Source organism: Calidris pugnax, unplaced genomic scaffold (genome assembly GCF_001431845.1).
Source record: "Calidris pugnax isolate Ruff unplaced genomic scaffold, ASM143184v1 scaffold141, whole genome shotgun sequence".
Taxonomy (NCBI): domain Eukaryota; kingdom Metazoa; phylum Chordata; class Aves; order Charadriiformes; family Scolopacidae; genus Calidris; species Calidris pugnax.
The window spans coordinates 3,712,624-3,733,041 of NW_015090902.1; the positions used below are offsets into that span (position 1 = coordinate 3,712,624).

The following is a 20,418-nucleotide window of genomic DNA, read 5'->3' on the forward strand; positions in this document are numbered from 1 at the left end:
CATAAAACATGTCCTTTGCAATTATTACCACTTCTTAGTAAATAAGAATGACCACAGCAAATTCCCTATAAATTCCCTTAAAATAATACTGCAGAAAGATTCTGTCCATTGTAAGGTAAATCACCTATAAATAGTGCTGCCAAATTTCTGTTAAGGTTACTGAAATGGATAAAAGCCATCCCCATCCCATAAGTGCGTGCACGATCCATGTGCTCTGTGTTTGGTGGCATCAACCATGCAACCCTCATTGTCAAAACACACAGTGAAAAAATACAAGGTGCAAGTGCATTTATAACACAGGAGTGATAGATGTGAAAGGGTTTGTGCATCACCTACCCATATGAGACACACTTTGTCCTAAAAAAATCAAATAGAGTAAGTTTATCAGCAACACTTCATCCAAATGTGTCTTCTAATAGCCATTCTGAACCATAAATCTTTTAGAGGATTATTTCTGACAAATATGCCTGAGGATCCACCTCCAAGAGGTGGAGGCCATTCAGGTGGGGGAAAGATGCTCTATTTTAAGTTTTTCGTTAAGAAACTGAAACTATGCAGAAATGAAAATTGGACCATAGTAGCTCAGATGTGTACTTTTTGTTCTAAATAATTACCCAGCCCTCCACTCAGCATGCATCATTCTACTGAAGGTTGCACAATGGATTGTTCTTACACTGAAATTTTGTTTGCAACCTAACAGAGGAGGTAGATTGTACTCCAGACTGGAGTAGCCAAAGAGAATTTTCTGTTTGGTCCAGCCACACAGTAATGAAGTTTCCTGAAACTCCTCTAAAGTGAGCAGATTCCCCACGAAACTGATTTGTACCACTCCAAATCATCTATAAGCTGCATGTCAAACTTAATCAAGAGTTACATCTTCTTTGTTATAACTGAGGACCAGAAGGCAGCCTGGCCATTACAGTGAATCTGACCCAATATTTCTATCAGATATTATGAACAATTGTTTTTTGTTTTTTTAACAATGTCTTTGTCTGTAGAACAGCCACATGCCAGAGCATAAAAGGCGATGTGCTTGATAGCTGCAAAAGGTACCATTGTAGCAAATGAGACCAAAGGAATTGATTGCTGAAAGTACATAACTCATTCAAGAAACAAGACACTGTTCCACAGAATCATACTTACTAAGGGCTGCCTGTACTGTTATAGCCTCTGACTCCTGTGAGTTTTCACTGAATCCTACAGCATTCACAGCTTTCACACGGAAGACATACTGTTCTCCAGTTTCCAAACCATGAACAACAAACCTGGGTTAAATAAAAATAGCATCACCTATTAGTATATATTTTACAGGAACCATTCTGGGCTGTAACATGAAATCTTGGCAATAATAAGAAAGCTTAACTTCATGAGTGCTTCACAAAGGAAAATATTTCCAAGAGGGAAACTTTAATACAACAATGTGATGTAGCACAATATAATTGGATGGGACAATGGATGGAACAAGAGTCACAGTAGTCATTACATTGCTAGTGCTGATCTACCAGGTAAAGTCAGATAAACTATAACATGTTGCCTCTGAACTTTGGCTTGCTAAATTCTAATCTGTTCTCTACATTTTTCACTGTTTTTTCACAGTCACTACCAAAAATAGCTTTCAGTTTTGATCTAATTATTGTAGCAGATAGTATAGTCACAACTATTCTGTTGTAGGGTATGTTCACATATGAAAAAATGAAATGTTTTTCTTACTTTTGTGCTGTCCCAATCCCTTTGACCAAGAATTAGCCTTTACTTTTCCTTTGATCAAATTCCTTACTACTTGATCAAAGGATTCAGCAGAATACAAAGTCACCCAAAATTAATTAATAACTGACAAAATACACTACAGAACATAATTGATTTGTTATATGCCCATAAGAAAATATAAAATACACATCTAAACTTTGCATTTGGTGAGCAATTCCAGTAAAAGTAAGCACGATTGTCACAAAGGAAATTACTTGAAGAATCACATGATGAAGTGTAATATTTTCAGGAGGGAGTAAGAAAGCATCAGAAATGGACAGGGCTAGCATCCCAACAAGGGAACTAGAAACAGGAGCTACTGTCCTTTACCCATAGGTGTAGCAGGTCAAGGGGCCCTGATGTTTCTGGGATGGGACACTTGGACTTCCTGCACAGTAGTGTCAGCAGTGGAAGCACTTTCCCTACCATGTTTATAGCAGATATGTCCTGCCCTTTTGCCCTGATGTCCATGGACGATGGGGTCCAGGAGGAAACACCCTGGAAAATTTTTTGTGTTTCCTTTCCTTCTCACACTCTTACTCATGTGCATTAGGTTTGTTTACCCCGTGACATAATTCAGACTTTAATAAAGGCATATATTTTATGCTTACTCATGTCCAAGACATACAGAGTCGTGTCTCTAGAAACTAACTTCTGTAACTCAAAATCATGGAACAGAGAAAAGATGCTTCTCTTTAGAGAAAAAAAAAACAAACAAGTAGGGGAGAAAGCCTGCCCTGTAGCCTGAAGAGTTTAGCTCTGAGAGTCTGCAGACTGTTCTTCGTCACATTCATTCAACATTCAGCTTCCATGATAACACCATTGCTTAGCATGTAAATTGCCTTAAATCTGCATTTACAGTGTTTGAAACTCCCCAAAATACAGAAGTATTGTCATTACCTGTTATATTTAATAGGTTTATGGTTACTAGGTTCCCAGCGATTTGATCCAACCACAGAATAATCAATGTAGTAGCCATACAAGTCCTCTTCATGTTTTGGTTTATCCCATTGAACTACAACCGATGTTTTTGTGTTCCTTGTGGCCACTACTTGCCCAGGTGTAGACGGGGCAACTAAGAGAAAAAACATGTACTATTATGAATTACGTAAAAATAAAATTACATTCAGGTAGATGCAATACTGTATGTTTTTATCATATTTAATCACTACAGCTATGACTTCTTATATTATCATGTTAATATTGCTATATGATATTTATTTTAGTATATTTGTTTCACTTGCCTGAATACTTCTATGTATGTGTGAATAAATATGTTTATTTTTCTATCTGATTACTTAGAATAAACTTACTTTAAGCTATGAGGCCCCCTACCTGTCTGATTTTACATAGGCTTTCTGAGTGAGTTATAGGAGAATATATTTTCAAATATCAGTGTGGAAAAAGGCATACAGATATGAAAATGCTCTCTCACAAATAAGAGGTTTATGTATAAACCCTGTAGCACTACTGCATCAGTAAGCAATGTACATAAACTGTAAAGATATATCATGACAGTTAAGAAATGCTACCTTCCAGTCAACTAATCACAATCCCGATTCAGAAAAGGCCAACTTTTCAGGATAACTTTAAGTATATGTTTGGATGCTAAGTATTAAACTAAACTTAGCTGGATGGATTTCATGGAAGCATAGAAATGGTGATTGGAAAGGATCTCTGGGGATCACCTAGTCCAACCTGTCACTAAGAGTGGGATTATTACCAACACTAAACTGGATTGTGAGTCACAGGTTTGTCTGTCTTGAAAACTTCTAATAATGGAGATTTCACAACTACAATTTGTGGCTATTGCCTCTTTTTTTGTCATTTGGCATTGCTGAGAACAGTTCAGCACTATCACCTTTCTAAATCAGCAGACTAAACAAGCCCAGCTATCTCCACCTCTTTTCATAGGTCATATCTTCTAGGCTTCTGGCCATCTTGGTTGCCATTCAGTGGACTTCTCCAGTTTCTCTACATCCATCCCTCTAAACTAAGGGAGCTAGAACTGGAACAAGTACTCTGGGATCAACCTTAGCAGCACCAGGCAGAAGTGGATAAAGCTTCCTTTAACCTGTTGGCTATAGTTCTCCCAATGTAGCATAGTACACAGTTCATTTTACATGCAATGAAAGTTCACTGTTGATTTATATTGATCTAAACACACTGAATGTGCATAAATAGAACCAGAAACATCAAGACCTAAATAGAAAAAAAAAATTAGATAGTAAGGGCCAAGACACAATCTGTACACTATAAAATATCTATAGGAGCATTTATAATGTAAAGAACTGAGGCAGTGTCTCAGCCTTTCATGATAGTTTAAGAGAGGCATCCAGCGTTTGCCTATTGAAGACGTTTTAATTTCCTCAGATTTATATATTTCAAAGAACTACAAGCAGCATGAAACAAAATAAAGGCAACATTTCTTTCATTTAGTCTTTCTGTCTCAAGATAAAAAATAATACTCACACAGTCTTGTACTTCATGTAATTAGTCTGTAAGATCAAATAGGTTCACTTTGAGACAAAGGTACCTACATGTAGGAGTTGATGTGTAAGTGCCAACAAGCATACATTCTTAAACTGCCATTATAGTCAAAGATCTAGAGCTTAATTCAGTTACTCAAACAATTTGATTTAGTGCCATATTAGAGGATCTGAGAACTCTTCATGAAGCCAGCAGATATGACTCAGGAAATACTGAATACCTACAACCCTCTGAAATGACAAACTGAAAACATTTTAAAAGGTACTATATGTCTGTTTGGCCAATTACACCAAGTCTCTGATCAGTGGCTAGAAGAGTCCTGAAAATGATTCATCTCACCCCAGTGTAGACACTCCATAGCTGGGTGCCATGGGGCAATTTATGGCCAACATCTGCCAACTTATCCTCCAGGCTCTAATTGCCAGAGTGAGAACAGAGACATCTAGAGCACCTGCAGATGCCTATATGGAAACAACTAAATTAGATGTTAATCTCAAACTGAATACTCTTTTACCGTTCAATTCAATTGCATATTATGTGTCATTTTGGATGGCCTAGGACATCCCATCTGTCCCCTAGTTTCTGCTCAAGAAAGAAAGCTACCCATAATCACAGAATCACAGAATGATATGGGGTTGGAAGGGACCTCTGGAGATCATCTAGTCCAACCCCCTGCCAAAGCAGGTCCTCCTAGAGCAGGTTGCACAGGAACTTGTCCCAGCGGGTTTTGAACGTCTCCAGAGACGGAGACTTCACCATCTCTCTGGGCAGCCTGTTCCAGTGCTCTGCCATCCTCAAAAGTGAAGAAGTTCCTCCTCATGTTTAGATGGAACTTCTAACGTACAAGTTTGTGCCCATTTCCTCTTGTCCTGTCAATGGGCGTCACTGAAAAAAGACTGGCCTCATCCTCTTGACACCCACTCTTTACGTATTTATATGTGTTGATCAGATGCCTCCTCAGCCTTCTCTTTTCCAGACTCAAAAGACCCAAGTCCCTCAGCCTTTCCTTGTAAGAGAGATGTTCCAGGCCCCTAACCATCTTTGTAGCCCTCTGCTGTACCCTCTCCAGCAGTTCCCTGTCCTTCTGGAACTGGGGAGCCCAGAACTGGGCACAGTACTCCAGAATTATTTTACAAAATAGAATAGACAACTCTCATTATAGTTAGATTAGTATAATTACAGTAATAGTAATCAAATTGATTTGTTTTCAATACTATGTATTCAATTCCTGTTTGATACTATTAATTCCTATGTAATGTTTGCCAGCCTCATGAAGTTGTCTCAGCTACCCTCAGGAATGTCAAATGGTGCTATGTGCAGACAATTAAAAGGAGTCACGTGTGTCTGATGTATTTTAGTTCAGGTGGTAAACACCACCTCTGAAAATACTCCCACAGTTTCTCTTTAAAATAGCATCTTCTGCTTTCTGCTTCTAACTATAGTTATGATTTATTCAGAGCATCTTGCATTAACCCCTAGGGATAGCCTATTTTCTGTAGTAAGTGAAATAAATAGAGTATTTTTCTTCCCTACCTTGGGGAATGTTGAATGGTTTAAATAATTTGTATGTATTAATGAGATATCAAATCAAGAATACATAAAAGCAAAAGATGTTTTTATTTCATCATGTATAGATACGGATGAAGCTAAAGGCGATGGATTGTCTTTTTCAAAATTATGGTAAACATTTAGAAGGCTATATATATCAACATATAGTGAAATGTGACATGTCAAATACTGTAAATATTTCTTATATTTCTATCAAGTGTACTGGTAAGATATGAGCTGTTAAGGTGACATCTTTCAATACATGGGAGCTGTTATATGTGAACTTTACAAAACTGCAAAAGCACACCAAGTATTTGAGCAACAAAATTAATAACCACTCCCTAATTTTTTCCTTGTTTTTTTGAATGTTGTTTCGAAATAAACACTTCATTTTTATTTAGAAAGTTACAACTGAGTATGTGGATGTATCTTCTCCTATCCCTGAAATCTGCTCATCTTCATGCCACAGGAATTCTGCACCAGCAATAATTTGCAGCTTAGAATACTAAGAAAGAAACTAAAGGCTGCCTTATCTAGCTGAAACTGTAGGGAAATGGGTAGTATATAATTACCTGAGCCAGACAATATAATTATCCAAGTTAGCGATTAACATGTATTATCTTTTTTTTAACAAGTCACATTAATGCAGCATTCTGAAGAATGAATAACTAAAATTAATTTAACCTTTTAACAATTATTGGTCTCAGAAAGGAGACTTTGATCACTTGGAAAATTTTGGAATGTTTCTAAAATTTAGCATCTCAGTCTTTTTTAAATCCTTCACAGTATTGAACACAAATCGAATTGACTACTATTATTGTAATTATACTAATTTAATTATAATGAGAGTTGTCTATTCTATTTTGTAAAGTATTGATTGTATTTAATATTAATGCCTTACAATTAGAGCCTTACCAATGGTATCTTGTGGTTGAATAGGTTCTGTGATTTCAGATGGATCACTGAGGCCATGCTTGTTTGCTGACAAGACTCGGAAAACATATGATTTTCCTTCTGCAAGGTCAAACACTGCATAGCGAGGAGATTTTACTGCAACCTGTGCATTGACTCTTTGCCAGCTTCCACTGCCAACCATGGACTAAAAAAAAAAAAAGAATAAAAAAAAGCTATGAATCATTTCTGTGTACTGTCAAAAAATGAACATATTGCTGTATTGCATCCTGTCATGAATTTATTTAAGAGCTAAAGGAGAAAGATCATTCTCAACTGCCTTGCTTTAACATATGCAAATTCTCATAGCTCATGCATTCAATTACTCTACAAAAAAGTCTGAATACCTTACTGTCTCCCTGCCTGTCTAGACTTCAATATATGCACACTTGTACATACAGCTAGCCTTCAGTTAGGGCCGTGACTGTCAACTGTGATTGGTCCCAAAAGAATTACTCTCTTGTCCTGCAAAACTCACTTGAACACCCAAAGGTTTGGTATAAAGTAAACAAATCCTAGTCCAAATTCTGGAGAAAGGTAGAGAGGGGAATGTTACTTTACTCATTGTTATATCTTTATGTGTTCTGTTGAGTAAGGTCATGTCCCTAAAAGCATTCATCAAGCAAAATAACTACTTTGGTATATTCTCAATGCAGCAGTTGAGCTAATCATCATCACGACTGCCCATGGAAGACAGCCAGCAAACCGGCACTCTAACAGAAGTCTGCTGTCCATTAGGTTCCACAGATAAACTGTTAACCCAAAACAAAAATTAGTCATAGAGTCTTTCAGCAATTTCAGTAAAACCCAAGTGCCCAGTAAACAGCTTAAATAAAATTTCCTTCAAGCACAGAAAGGTGAATGCAAATTAAATGTTTATCAAATTTTGGAACAGCGAGTCTGTGAACGAAACCCAATAGACTGTGAACTTCCTAGAGGACGAACAGTGTTTCACGGGTGCTTGGAAACTACCCTGTATATGTTAAGGCCAACTACAGAGAAATCACAAAAAGCTAAACAGCTGAAGCCCATGCATCAAAATCTTTTTCATGGATACTGAACCCACCTAGTGGTATTAGAAAAAAAAAAACAACCAACAAATGTAAAATCCATTTTCTTCATAGGAAAAAGATGGTAAATATGAAATAAACAGTATTTTGACATATATTTTCCTTTCTGCATGAAAAACATTAATTGTTGCATTTGTTTCCACAAATGAAAGAATTAGCATCATGTTTAATTTTTTAGTTTGATTTTATTTATCTTTTTTTAAAGAAATATTACTATGCAGCATGGAGAACTTGCTTCGATTTTGTGTTTCTTGAAGCCTTTAAAAAATAATTTTTGTTCTTCAGGACTGAAACTTTTTTATTTGAAATAAAATAATTAGAAATTGTGCTTTTCTAACCTAACAGATTATGATGGAAAGCAAAAAAACAAACATTCACCTATGAACTGACTGAGCTATTCATATATATAAGTTATTTATATGCAAAAATATTTTAGATTCAGGTATTAATTAGTATAATGAAAATCTTTTTTTCTAATAATAGCCTTTTAGTCCTCATTCTCACTTTCCCTCAGTAAGTTTGGCATTTAATTAAGACTTGTTTGTTTATCATTGTCATTGCTCTACACTGTTTCTGGAGCTATATAAAGCTATTTCTGTAAAACATGCAGATACATATATTTTCCAATTCATACTTGGAAAGAAATTCAACTAACCTAGTGTAGGTGTCCGCTCAATAGAAATCTACATCTGAGTTTTTTATCTACGTATTCTGGAAACAACCAGGCATTTTCATGCCAAGAGGTGGTTGAAAATCCTTAAGTCAGTGTGCTTGACATGTATAAGTAAGAGCATATGCATAAAACTGAGAATAATTACAAACAAGACATGATATTGTATTGCATAGAAAGAAAACTAGATACTTATTTCCATCGAAAATTTCATTAGTTTTCTTGAATGTGAAAAGCAGAGTGGGAGAAAACGTGGACGTGCTTGCTGAAAAATTTTAAATAGTGACTGGACTTCACTTTACACTGACTGTTTCAACATCCAGGTAATGGATGCCAAAGGATGCAGAGATGGGCTGTAAAGGGCTTTTGAAGTGGAAATATTGATGTGACTGAAAATAAAAAGACAAGATGGAGGCTGCAAAAAAAAGAAGTGATGTGAACAGAATGACTGGCTGGGAAATGAACTTTGGAGGACTGTGCTGAACAGATGTAAAAAGGAAAAAAAAAATCATTATAAGAGCCCAAGAAAAAGCTGTCAGAATATACAAGATGCAAATCAAATGTGTGGCAGCTTTACGGATAGTTTTAGTGTTTGTGGATCATTAAGAAGGGGCACATGCTAGAGGCATAATTCATCAAAACTAAGTATAGCTTGGCACGTAAGAGTTTTAGAGGTCAGGTATGAAGCCCAATTTACCTATTGAAGTAATGGGGAAACTCTGTAGCAAGGAGGAAAGATTTTGACCTCTGGCTGTAATCCAACATAACTAATTTAGATGCCTGGCTCAGGGACAGATGTATCCACATTTTAGTAGCATAGATGGGAGAAGAACAAACCTCCCCTACTGTGATCACTGAAGTCTCCTGTCAAGTCAAAGGCAAGAGGAAGGCAGCCATGAAGACTACCAGGGAGCAGTGAACCTGAGACAGACATCTGCCTCTCTGTCGACCTTACAGGGAATAGATTGGAAATGTCAGGGTATAGCAGAGGGTGTTGTAAGCCTGCAAAAAGGAAAGTGAGGAGGAAATTATGAGTCACTGTTTATTCCTTGCTCTACCACAGGACTACCAGAAGATTCCCTGTAGTATGGTTAGACTGCAAACTTCCACACTTGTCCATAAGACTGTGAAATCCTAAGATATTTCATTTCCATTAAACTGCTACTTTACACATGTAGTTTGTTCTCTTTTTAGACAGCAGTAGGCAAATAGCACAGGGGCATCCTTTCCCCCGGACCTTGCATTTCAATGCTCATTAAATCATGTAATAAGACATCTGACTGTCCATGCTTCTCTAACATCCCATTACCAAATCCTGTGAGACGTCCGAAAGTGTTAGTTTTATTGTTCATTATGCAGTTCTAGAAATTAGTTGAATGTAATTGCAGACAGCAATGAAACGCCTTGCAGCTGAATGCCACTGTACAGTACAGTACCTTCTCAATGAAATACGTCAGTGGCTCCCTGCCACGGGGAACAGGTGGATCCCAGCTGATTACAACATATGTTTTGCTGATTTCTGAAGCATGTACATTGGTGGGAGGGCCTGGAATCTGAATATCGCCTGGAAGAGTAATAAACGTAGCGAGTGTTAAACAGCAGATTAACCCCTGGGTCAGAACTCATGCTTACAGCTCATCTTTCTGAACTCCCACCCTCTAGTGCAATGTTCAGCTATAAGGGGCTACGATATCATCTGTGCAGTCCACCTGCCCACTTCAATTAAATTTTGGGAAATAAAGCATCAGCGTTAAAAGCTATTTATTTACTTTTCCAGAAAAAGTTAAATATGCCCCCTGAAAACCTGTGCATTTGTCACACTTTTTTATTTTGGTCACATTTGAATTACTTCTATCTACTGGGCAAAATGCCTTGGAAAAAAACCTACTCACTATATGCAAACAAGAGATATATTTTGATCAAAGAAAGAAGTCTAAAATGTTATTGCAAGAAATTGGACTAGAAGAAGATATCTGGAAGGGAAGTGCAGTAAGGAGAAAAGCAGCTTAAAACACAGTGGAAAACAGAAAAAGAAGCAGAACCTATTAGCAATGTATCCTGTCACGTGATGGTATTACCAGCTGTATAGTCTAAAGCAGTTCTAAAAACTGCAGATCAGAGACACTAAAGTATGTCACCAGCCCCCTAGTGACGCCAATCAGTTGGAGTGGCCTGGGCAAGCCCCTCTCCCCACTCACCCTGCAGGGTTAGCAGGAGTGTGAGGAAGGACCTGGGCCAGGCTGGAGGAATTCAGCGTGGTCCTGTGTGGTCGTTCTCGCCCACCGCCATGCGAGAAGGAGCCGGGTTTGCTACCGGGGCAATTACAATGATGTAAAACAGCATGAGATAGAAGAGCCTCGAACCTATGACAGCCTGCTTCAGCTACAGTTATACAGCTCTGAAGAACCTTCCTCTTCATGGTGGGTCAGAAATAGCAACTCAGCAAATATTTTATTTTTATGGCTTGCAATAGAGAAAGCAAAAAGTTTTGTTCTTCTAAGGTACGTTTTGCCGCTTCTAAGGCTAGCAAGGATCATATATCTCCTAAATGGTCAGGATTTCACATTAAAAAAGAGAAAAAGTGTTTCAATAATAACCTCTAAATCATGGTAGTGTTGTTTTAACGCTTTATAAATATCTGTGGAACCAACCAGGCTTGAAATGTACCATAAAGTTATTTCATCATACACACTTCCCGAATCAAAGCCAGACTTTTTTTAAAGCGAACGGACATATCCAAAGACAATTTATTTTCTAGCAATGCTTTCTATATGTGATTTCTTACAAATACATATTTTTCTTTAAGAAAGCCACATGAATCAGCTGAGTTTAAGACAAAATTGCCAACATACAGTCAAGAAATTGCAATAATCCTTCACAGTATAATGCATAAAACCAAAAGGTTTCCAGTTGGTTTCACATAACTAGATCTCAACATGTTTTCTTACATCCTTGAAAACCCCAAAGCTGACATAATTTGTACTGATACAACATGATGGTACAGCCTGCTTTCTCAGAATGGAAGGTCATCCAGCACTAAAAAGGAAACCCATTTGTCATCTATGAGACCACTTTTTCAGAAATGGACTCCAGTCTTGCAGATGAAAGTAATGGCTTATATAAATAATGGTATATGGATATTCATACTCCTTTATTAAATACACACATTCATGTAACAGAAATCTAAACATCATTATTCATGTTTATGCCAGAGTGGCCATTTAACGCTTCTGATCACTCCCAGGCAAACCTGAGAGCAGAAGTACATTTTGAGAAGCCAAACAAGTAAGACAAATACATTCTAATCCTATAATGTAATTCTGATCCTATAATACCCATATCAACTCATTTCAGGTACCATTGTAAAAACAGAGAAACTTCATCTCTCCTGTCCATGCACTGGGAAAACCATTTAACGTCCAATTCTCCTTTGAACAACACCTGTTCTCAGGTGGTTTCTCTTTTACTACATTATTATTGGAGTTACAGCTTTATAACCTTTGTGGAAGAGACGAGACAGACTTTTTTTTTTTTTTTACTACTGAGCCATTATAGTTAACATTTTTGACAGTTTAAGTGAAGAGAAGATCATTATCCAAGCCTAAAAAAAATAACCACCACATATAGAAATAACCAAAGACAGAAGAACTGAATTGTCAGGCTTTATCTCAAAAGCTGGCAGTGATCTCTCCAGTTCTGCTGAGGAAAAACAATATTTAGTGTATAGCCTTAACCTTAAGAACAACCCCTCTATTCAGATAGATATATTAATTAAAGAATTGGGATGGACTGCTTAAGTTTTATGAAAATGGGAATAACTTGCTCAGGTCATCAAATTCAGTCTAAAAAAGCTATTTTAGCTCCCAGAAGGAGAGGAGGAAGGGAAATATGGGCAATCAAATGCAATGTTCAGCTGTTTGCCAAGCACTAGCCAAAGCAAAAAGGCGAGGAGGTGCTGTAGGCACATAAAGAAAATATTGCTGTTGAGAGTGTGATGTTCTCTGTCCTTTTAGACCTCCCCTTTCACTTGTGTTCTCTCAGCTTTGCAAGCCAGAATATCTGTCTTTATAATAAAGAGTTTACTCAGGAGGTGGATTTTTCTTCAAGCCATGTTTCTAATTATAATGTTAAATTCCTGAGCATAAACAGATAGACTGAAATCATAGAAATGTTACTTACCTTCAAGGTCATCCTTACTGATCACAATCTTTCGCCCTTCATCCACGTGAATAGCTGTTAATCAAAATATTCAATTATTTTCTTGAACCAGTTTAATATATTTACAAATTTTGCAACTTATTGTTCATCACCTGATAAAAAGCCCATGTACCTCTATTTCTATAACCTTGTTATTAAATCTTTCCCCTGATGGAGTCAACTCAAAGTCATGTACTGGTTCATTCACTTTCATAGGAAAACAGAGCATGATAAGACAGTACTATTTAAAGATGTGCTAAAAAACAAGAATCATAGTCACAATAGATGGATTCAATTATGCGGCAGATTAGTAAACAATTGTATCATGAATTGGACTTTTGTTATAGGAATTAATCATAAAGCTAATGGAAACACAGAATATTCCACTCAGATTTTACAAGCAACACTGGGGCAGTGCTCTGCAGTATTCATAACAAGTTTAATTCCCTTCTGAGTAAAAGGAGCGCACAGAACAGAAGGTGTGCAAGTACACGATATACAGAATCTGCACAGAGGTTTAGGACAAGGCTAAATCAATAAAAGTACTCCCCAGAGCAATCCAGCTTACTCTATTCATGGAGAAGCTCTCATAAGCGTCCTTTGCAGTCTGCAGTGGCCCTAAGCACAAGACCAGCTTTCAGAAAGAGATTATTAGATCAGCTTTTTCCATCTGCAGAAAAGTCACAATATCAGAGACCCCCCAACCTGCATCATGGGGCCTTTGTGCCAGTACTGGCGCTTCAATGCGAAAAAAAGTCGTGGATAAATGCAACAGTCTGGGGACTCGTGAGTTCATATGACAATTTTCATTTTTTCTTTAACTAAACCAGACATATTTGGTAGCTTTTTCAAAAGTTGCTACCATTCAACATAGAAGTTTATGGGATCTGATCTCCCAGTGCAAATGATACAAGCTTCCAGGGCATATCAGCTCTTTTGAAAATATTGCTCCTTGTGACAATGGGTGTCTGTATTTAAAGCTAAGCAAACCCAGCCATAACTAAGACGGATTCCCCAGGTCCTGCCAAGTTGTCTGTATGGACCTTGGCATTCCATCTACAACCCTCACCTTGAAATCAGTGAGATATTCAAACAAGGGAAGAAATAAACTCTGCTCCTTAGGTTAATTAAACAAAAAGAATTGGGAAAAATATATCAAATATTATAACACCTGCTTATATTTTTATATATTTTTATATATTTTATATATTTTTAAATATATCAAATATTATAATTATTATTATTATAATAAATAAATATAAATATTTATTATAAATAAATATAAATATTTATTATATAACACCTGTTTCAGCCTTGCATAACCTACTTTGTGTTCTCTCCAGGTCAACAGGGTCAAGAGCTGCAACTGGTTCAGAGGCTCGAGAAGGTCTGCTAATGCCAGCACTGTTCACTGCCCTCACACGGAACATGTAGGACCTTCCCTCGTGAAGACCAGTCACAGGATACTTGCAGATTTTTACAGGAGCATCATTGCACTGGACCCAATTCTCCAAGCCCACTTCACACCTTGGAGTAGCAAAAGACAGGATTTATTAGTATTATTCTGCAATAAATATACACCATCCTACACACATCAAGTCAGAATCACAGAGGTTATCCTCACTGAGTAGAGGAACTAAACTATACACCTCATTAATGAAAGTCACACGTTTGCATCAGACAACCAATTCCCACCTTGCTCATATTTATTCATAATGCAGTCGCAAAGGTCATTTATCTTGCAAACTTTTTGGTCTTTTCAACTCTCTCTGCTTCCCTTCCATTTGGTTCTCTTCCTTGTCATCTAAATAACAAGTTATTACCTTTTATTTTTAACATGCATCTCCACTGAAAATGCTGAAATTGCAACATTCACCTAATCTTTTCTATCTTTTCCTTGTCATATTCTTAAGCAAACATCTTTGTGCTTTTCCCTCCAACAGTGGTTTGGGCCACAGAGTGTAGGAGTCATTGAGAAGCAGAGTGATGTCCTCCTACTGGCTCCTTTGTGTGCACACATCTGTTTTGTGTCCTACTATTATAAACTTTGTAGAGAAGACTGTCTTTTGCCCAGACAGTACTGGGAAAAACAGGGTCACGATCAAGGGCTCCTTGGTGCTGCAGTAATCCAAGCAAAATGTCAAAAGGCACAGCTGACTAGATTATACAGAAATTAGGTGAAATACTGTCATGATCTATGCACTGCGCAAATTGGAAATAAATGGTAGAGTCCTCAGGGCTTGTTAATTTCCTGATGCCAACTGCCATTCATAAGCCAACATTTTCCAGCAGTTCCCAGACAGTTGTCTCTGAACTAGACCAAATTATGGGGTAGCAAATAGAAATGAGCTGCAAACATTGCTTTTAAGTGCAGAGCAGTATACACTATGAAATCATTTCAGTAATGTTTTTGCTGACTGACAGTTTCAATCACTAAGTATCAGAAGTTCAGCTCTGGCAACAAGGGGCAAGCATGCACTTCAGTGGAAAAGACATGCAAAACAGTGTTTGGATCTCCTGATCATGGGCTGCCTGCACTGAGCTGAAATGCCAGCAAAGTGCAAAGTGGACTAGAGGAGAGAGGACTGCCATTCTGATTTAAGCTTCCAGCTCTCAGGAGCCCAGGCCTTGAGGTGCTGGTGTACTACAATTAAGGCAGAAGTAAAAAGATAATGTAATAATTCCTACATTTCAGCTTTTGTTGTATATATCTAATTCAAGATGCCCACGGATCCTGGATTCTATAAGTTAAACACTGACAGGGCTCATTCTCTGATTTGGCCACATCCGTACTATTGAACATTTTTTAACGTCTGATAAAGTGTGGCTGCTTGCAAATGATCACTGGGAATGGCCCCTGGTCCTTGCTAAATCCTAGACTTTGCCCAGAATTGCCTGGGAAGGTATGAGATCATCTGGGCTAAAAGTTTGCCAGCAAACAATCAAGTAATTTAACACAGCAGGCAACTAAGTTCCAGTGACTCAGATCTGTAAAAATATATCTAAAGAACCAATATATTGAAGGATATATGGTAAATATTTTTTCTCTTCATATATTTTCTTATACATGCTTTTGGCAATGAACAAAATTAAATAAATCCTAATGTTTACATACTTGTCAACAAAATATCCAATGACCGGGCTCTCACTGGTTGTGTTTGGTGGTTTCCAGGTAACAATAACGTAGTCTCTGTTAGCATCTCGGCATTTAACATCCATCGGCGCCCCTGGTGCTCCCGCAATCAATGCATCAGCATCTGGACCACAAACAAAAACAAATCGCTTTTGACTCTGATTCCTCTTAAATCTACCACAAAGACAAAAGGGAAGATTTCCAGTTTACTGTGTTATTTGCTTATATGAATGGGAGCCCAAAAATTTCATTACACAGTAATTTACTGCACTAATGAATCGGGCCCATAATGTCTTTATCTCCACATGTTCCGGGATGTTTTTGAGGATGGAAAAGCAGTTTAGGTATCAAATACCCATTACTTTTCCTGGGAATTAAAAGCCCAACTACCCCATGTGTTGTTGATCTGTTTCCAGCTGAGAACTGTGACTCAGTGGGTTACTGGTCAAACCAAGGTACTCAGCAAAGAACATATAGCTGAGGAAAATAAATCTCTTAAGGCATAAAAGATTTGCAAACTCCTGGTACATTTCTAAGGTTACTATTTATTTAAAGTCTTACAATACTAGCAGGCATAAGTAATCAATGTTCCACCATTAAGATATCCTTCTGTGGCTTCATTTTGAGATTGACTGATGTGGACCCAGAACTCCCAATGAAGTCTCCTAACAGGTAATTTTCTCTCCCTTCAAATAAATGTTTCTATAACAGAAAAACATCCTGTATGGAGTCTAAATTTATAGTGTCTAAGCACAACCAGTTGTGATGTGGCTGATGCTCAGTATCAGATCACAGCCTACATGAAAAAAGGCAACAGGAAGGCTGACAGAGGACACTAGAGACTTCAGAGGACATAGTGTGTCCTGTGGATGCAACGAGAGGCTCCCCAGAGAAGTGGTTGAACCACCATCCCTGGAGGTATTTAAAAGACACGTAGACATGGTGTGCTTAGGGACATGATTTAGTGGTGGGTTTTTGTCAGTGTTAGGTTAATGGTTGGACTCAATCTTAAAGGTCCCTTTCAACCTAGATGATTCTACAATTCTACAATTGTATAATATAAAATGGACAATAGAGGTACCTAAAAGTGACTCACGCTACAAAAAAAATTCAACTATCCAACTTTTAGGGAAGTTACTGTTCCTTGGTGGGCCTTTTCCACCTGAGTACTTTCTTTCTTAGAAGGTAATCGGGAAATAGAAAGTTTTAGCGAATTTTTAGCAATAAGACCAGGGTGTCAGGGTGGCTTGTTCAGGACATATTGCAAAGCTGATGAAGCCCTTGCACAAGTCCTGTGAGGAGGACGGAACTCAACCCCCTGAAAAAGCATTTATGTCCCTCCAGCCCACACAAACTGGATGACACTTCTACAAGACACTTATGTTCCAATACGTTTCCAAAAAGAATAAGTTTTTAAATTAATACAGCTCCAGTGGCTTCAGTGGGGCTGGTCCAGTTTGCCACCATCAAGGATGTTGCCCAATGTACTGAAGAGAGTAAAAGAACTTCTTAGCCAGAGATATTTTAATCTTTCAATGAAAAAATAAAAAAGTGAAAACTAAGTTCTGCTCATGGGTGCATGTGGAAGCTCATTCTCTCTTCACCAAGAGCTGTGCATACAAATGTGAGGGAAAATTCTGACCTTTTTTCTCTTTTAATACTTTTACCTCCTTGTACCTATGTCCCTTGTGAAAACTGTATTTCTTCAGTGACCTAATTTCTTACTTTGCTTCTTTTCTCTGATTACGGAGATGATTGTGACAGATACAGCAGTGAGAATATTTCTTTTGCTCTCACCTGTGTCTCTTCCTAAGGCCAGGCACAGGAGATGAGAATGTCCAACAAGGCTCATTCTCAGTTGGCAATCTCTAGAGCTAAAATCATCACAGTGAGGACTGGTAGTATGCAAAGAGAGAGACGGCAAAGAAAGAAAGAACCTGTTTATTCACAAGAATGATTTCTCTTATTCTTCAGGAAAAGAAAATGTCCTCAGAAGCATGCTCCTCCTGAAGCTCCTCACTCATGTAAAGTGATTGTTTTTTCTAGCACAGACTACTATATAAATCCAGACTACTATATAAATCCTATATAAATTCTAGCACAGACTACTATATGAAATGCCACAAGGCTGGATTTCCTCTGTACGTCAGTCATTACATGGGATTGTTTAATAAAACTAATTTTTCTACTTCTCTTTTTAATTTCTCCCCAAGAAACAGATGAAAAGTTTACCTCTGACAAACAGGTATGCACTGTATTCGCTCACACCACCTCTTGTAACCATGCGCAGAGTGTATAAACCTTCGTCATCCTTATTCAGATGGGTAAAGGACAGGGCTGCCTGGCCTTCTCCGAAATACAGCTTCGTCCACTTGGAGTCCGTTATCAGCACATCTGGAAGAGAAGATCCATCAGACACATTACTATGCTGGCCAGAACAACCTCTGTCCTAGTGCAGCCCTGTGCTAACCAGGGGCACAAACCAACCTTTATGCCAGCTTTATTCAGAGTGATGGTGCTTTGATGCTATGAAAACTCTACAGAGAGTAAGCTGTGCCTCTTTAAACCTATTTCATCAGTGACTTTTAGAGAATATGAAGTCTCAGGGTACCCTGTGCAGTGCCATCAATAGAATTTCCATCACTGTAATTTTTAATACACTGACAGAGAAAAATACTATCCACATTTCAAAACAATGACATGAAAACCTGCTATACCCTGTAATGAATGCAGGGTGGAACTTTGTTTCATTTTTAATAAGTTTTGCTACCTGTTCAGGTCAATGTCACATTACTCGATTTCTTCCTCCAAGTTTAAAGACCAGATTTCAGTTTAATCTGAAGGCTGCTATAAATATGCACTAAATTTAAATCTTCAAGACATGCTTGTTGAGCAGTGAATAAAATTAAATTTAAATTTCTCATGGGTTAGAGGTGGTGACCCATGATTAATTCAAATTAATCTGATTGCCTAGTGAAACCAGAGCAAAAGAATGAGCAGGTTATTTTATGCTAGCCAAGGGACTTTCTCATATCACTCTTTTTAATAATTGATTGGATTATTTTTTATTTTTAACTCCCTAAGACCTATTGAATACTAATTTATTGTAATCAATGCAGCAGAACTATATTTAAAGGAGCTGAATATCTATAAATGTTTATTATTCTATTGCTTAAATACACTTCGAAGCAGACACTTTAACAATTGCAAAGGAATCAGTTTTCCCACCTACCAGCTGAATTGCATAAGAAGGTATAAAAAAAATTACACACATTCATATAATAAAGCATCTGGAAGACAGCAGTAAATTTGTGCTTGGACTCGATGATCTCAAAGGTCCCTTCCAACCATTAATATTCTATGATTCTGTGATTACATAAACTTAAGCACACAGTTGTTTTCTGAAAAGTGTACAAAGTAAATTCAGTCACTTTCCTTCCCATGAGATTTTTACCTAGAAAATATGCATGTCCCCTTTCTGTCATGCCTGTCACAATGTAGAGAGACACGAAGTGCTTTAAATGAAATCAGAAAATGTATTCACCTAGAAATTTTAACCAATGCACAAGTTCTGAGGAAAATCCTGAAAAAAAAATGAGTGACCAGCACCTCTGAAAAGCGGGTCACTCATTTCGACTCCAAGCTTGAGTGAAATGGTAGACACTCTAGTCTGCATATATAGAAACTGTAGGTAAGTCTATTAAGGCCAGAATTATTCATTTCCACCTTTCATGTGTATCTGAGATCAGAAACTGTGGAGGCAGCCATGTTTAGTAAGAGCAGAAAAACTTCTCTCCTTCACACAAGGCCAAAGACCCACCAGATCCTCTAAGAAAGCAAGAGATTGTTTTCTTAATGCAGTCTGGATTGATGGCTTTACAGACAAGCCAAGAAAAAGCATAAATTTTGGAGGCCACACACATATTCAGAAGTTCTAATAGAGCAGGTATTCATGCACCTGCTATCACAATAGAATTACAATTACAGGGTCCTACTACTGCACGCAAATTCCCAGTCCATTCACGTGTTGTCCTCTGTCACTTCTCCCAGTTCTTACCAAGGAACAAACCTGCAGGAGACTAACCCTTGGAGACAGTGTGACTCAAGTCTCACATGCTGTTTTCAGTACATGGGATATTTTTCCTAAAATATTACTCTGCTGAAAATTCATATAAAGAATAGTGAATTACTAGATACTGAAGCTTCTTTTCATCGTGCATTTTGGTTGCTGAAATTTCAGCTAGATTCTGCACTCCATGATTTTTTCCCTCTGAATTAAATTATTTTATTCTAGATTACAATATAAATGGCTGCAGAATGTTGGTGCCTATAGCTTCATAATATTTATATTACATTAGAGATCAATAACAGAAAGCTATTGTTACTAGCTGAACTCATATCCAGACTAGATATGCATTCCTGAAGTATTATTTTGATTTAGTTCTTTCAGTATCTTAAATTGTTCTAAGTGGAACATGAATTATAGACTGCATATTCATGTTTGTTCAGCCCCAAACCACTTCAGAGGATTTGATTCAATTTACTTATATGCCCCTAGGAATCTAGTAGACATCTTCAATAAGGTTCACTGGTGTGAAGCTTATTAATGTTGA

At 37.5% G+C, this 20,418-nt stretch overlaps 1 protein-coding gene across 1 annotated transcript in view; it reads right to left on the minus strand.

The window, feature by feature from the left end:
• Positions 1-20,418, minus strand: part of MYOM2 (myomesin 2) — a 79,331-nt gene that overhangs the window by 35,822 nt on the left and 23,091 nt on the right. Inside the window, exons 11-19 of the mRNA XM_014948978.1 lie at positions 18,038-18,199; positions 15,788-15,929; positions 14,000-14,199; positions 12,655-12,708; positions 9,912-10,039; positions 6,700-6,883; positions 2,647-2,821; positions 1,144-1,265; positions 337-357 (exon numbers count right to left, since the gene is read on the minus strand). Coding sequence (XP_014804464.1) covers positions 337-357; positions 1,144-1,265; positions 2,647-2,821; positions 6,700-6,883; positions 9,912-10,039; positions 12,655-12,708; positions 14,000-14,199; positions 15,788-15,929; positions 18,038-18,199 — 1,188 coding nt within the window. The remainder of the gene's footprint in view (positions 1-336; positions 358-1,143; positions 1,266-2,646; positions 2,822-6,699; positions 6,884-9,911; positions 10,040-12,654; positions 12,709-13,999; positions 14,200-15,787; positions 15,930-18,037; positions 18,200-20,418) is intronic.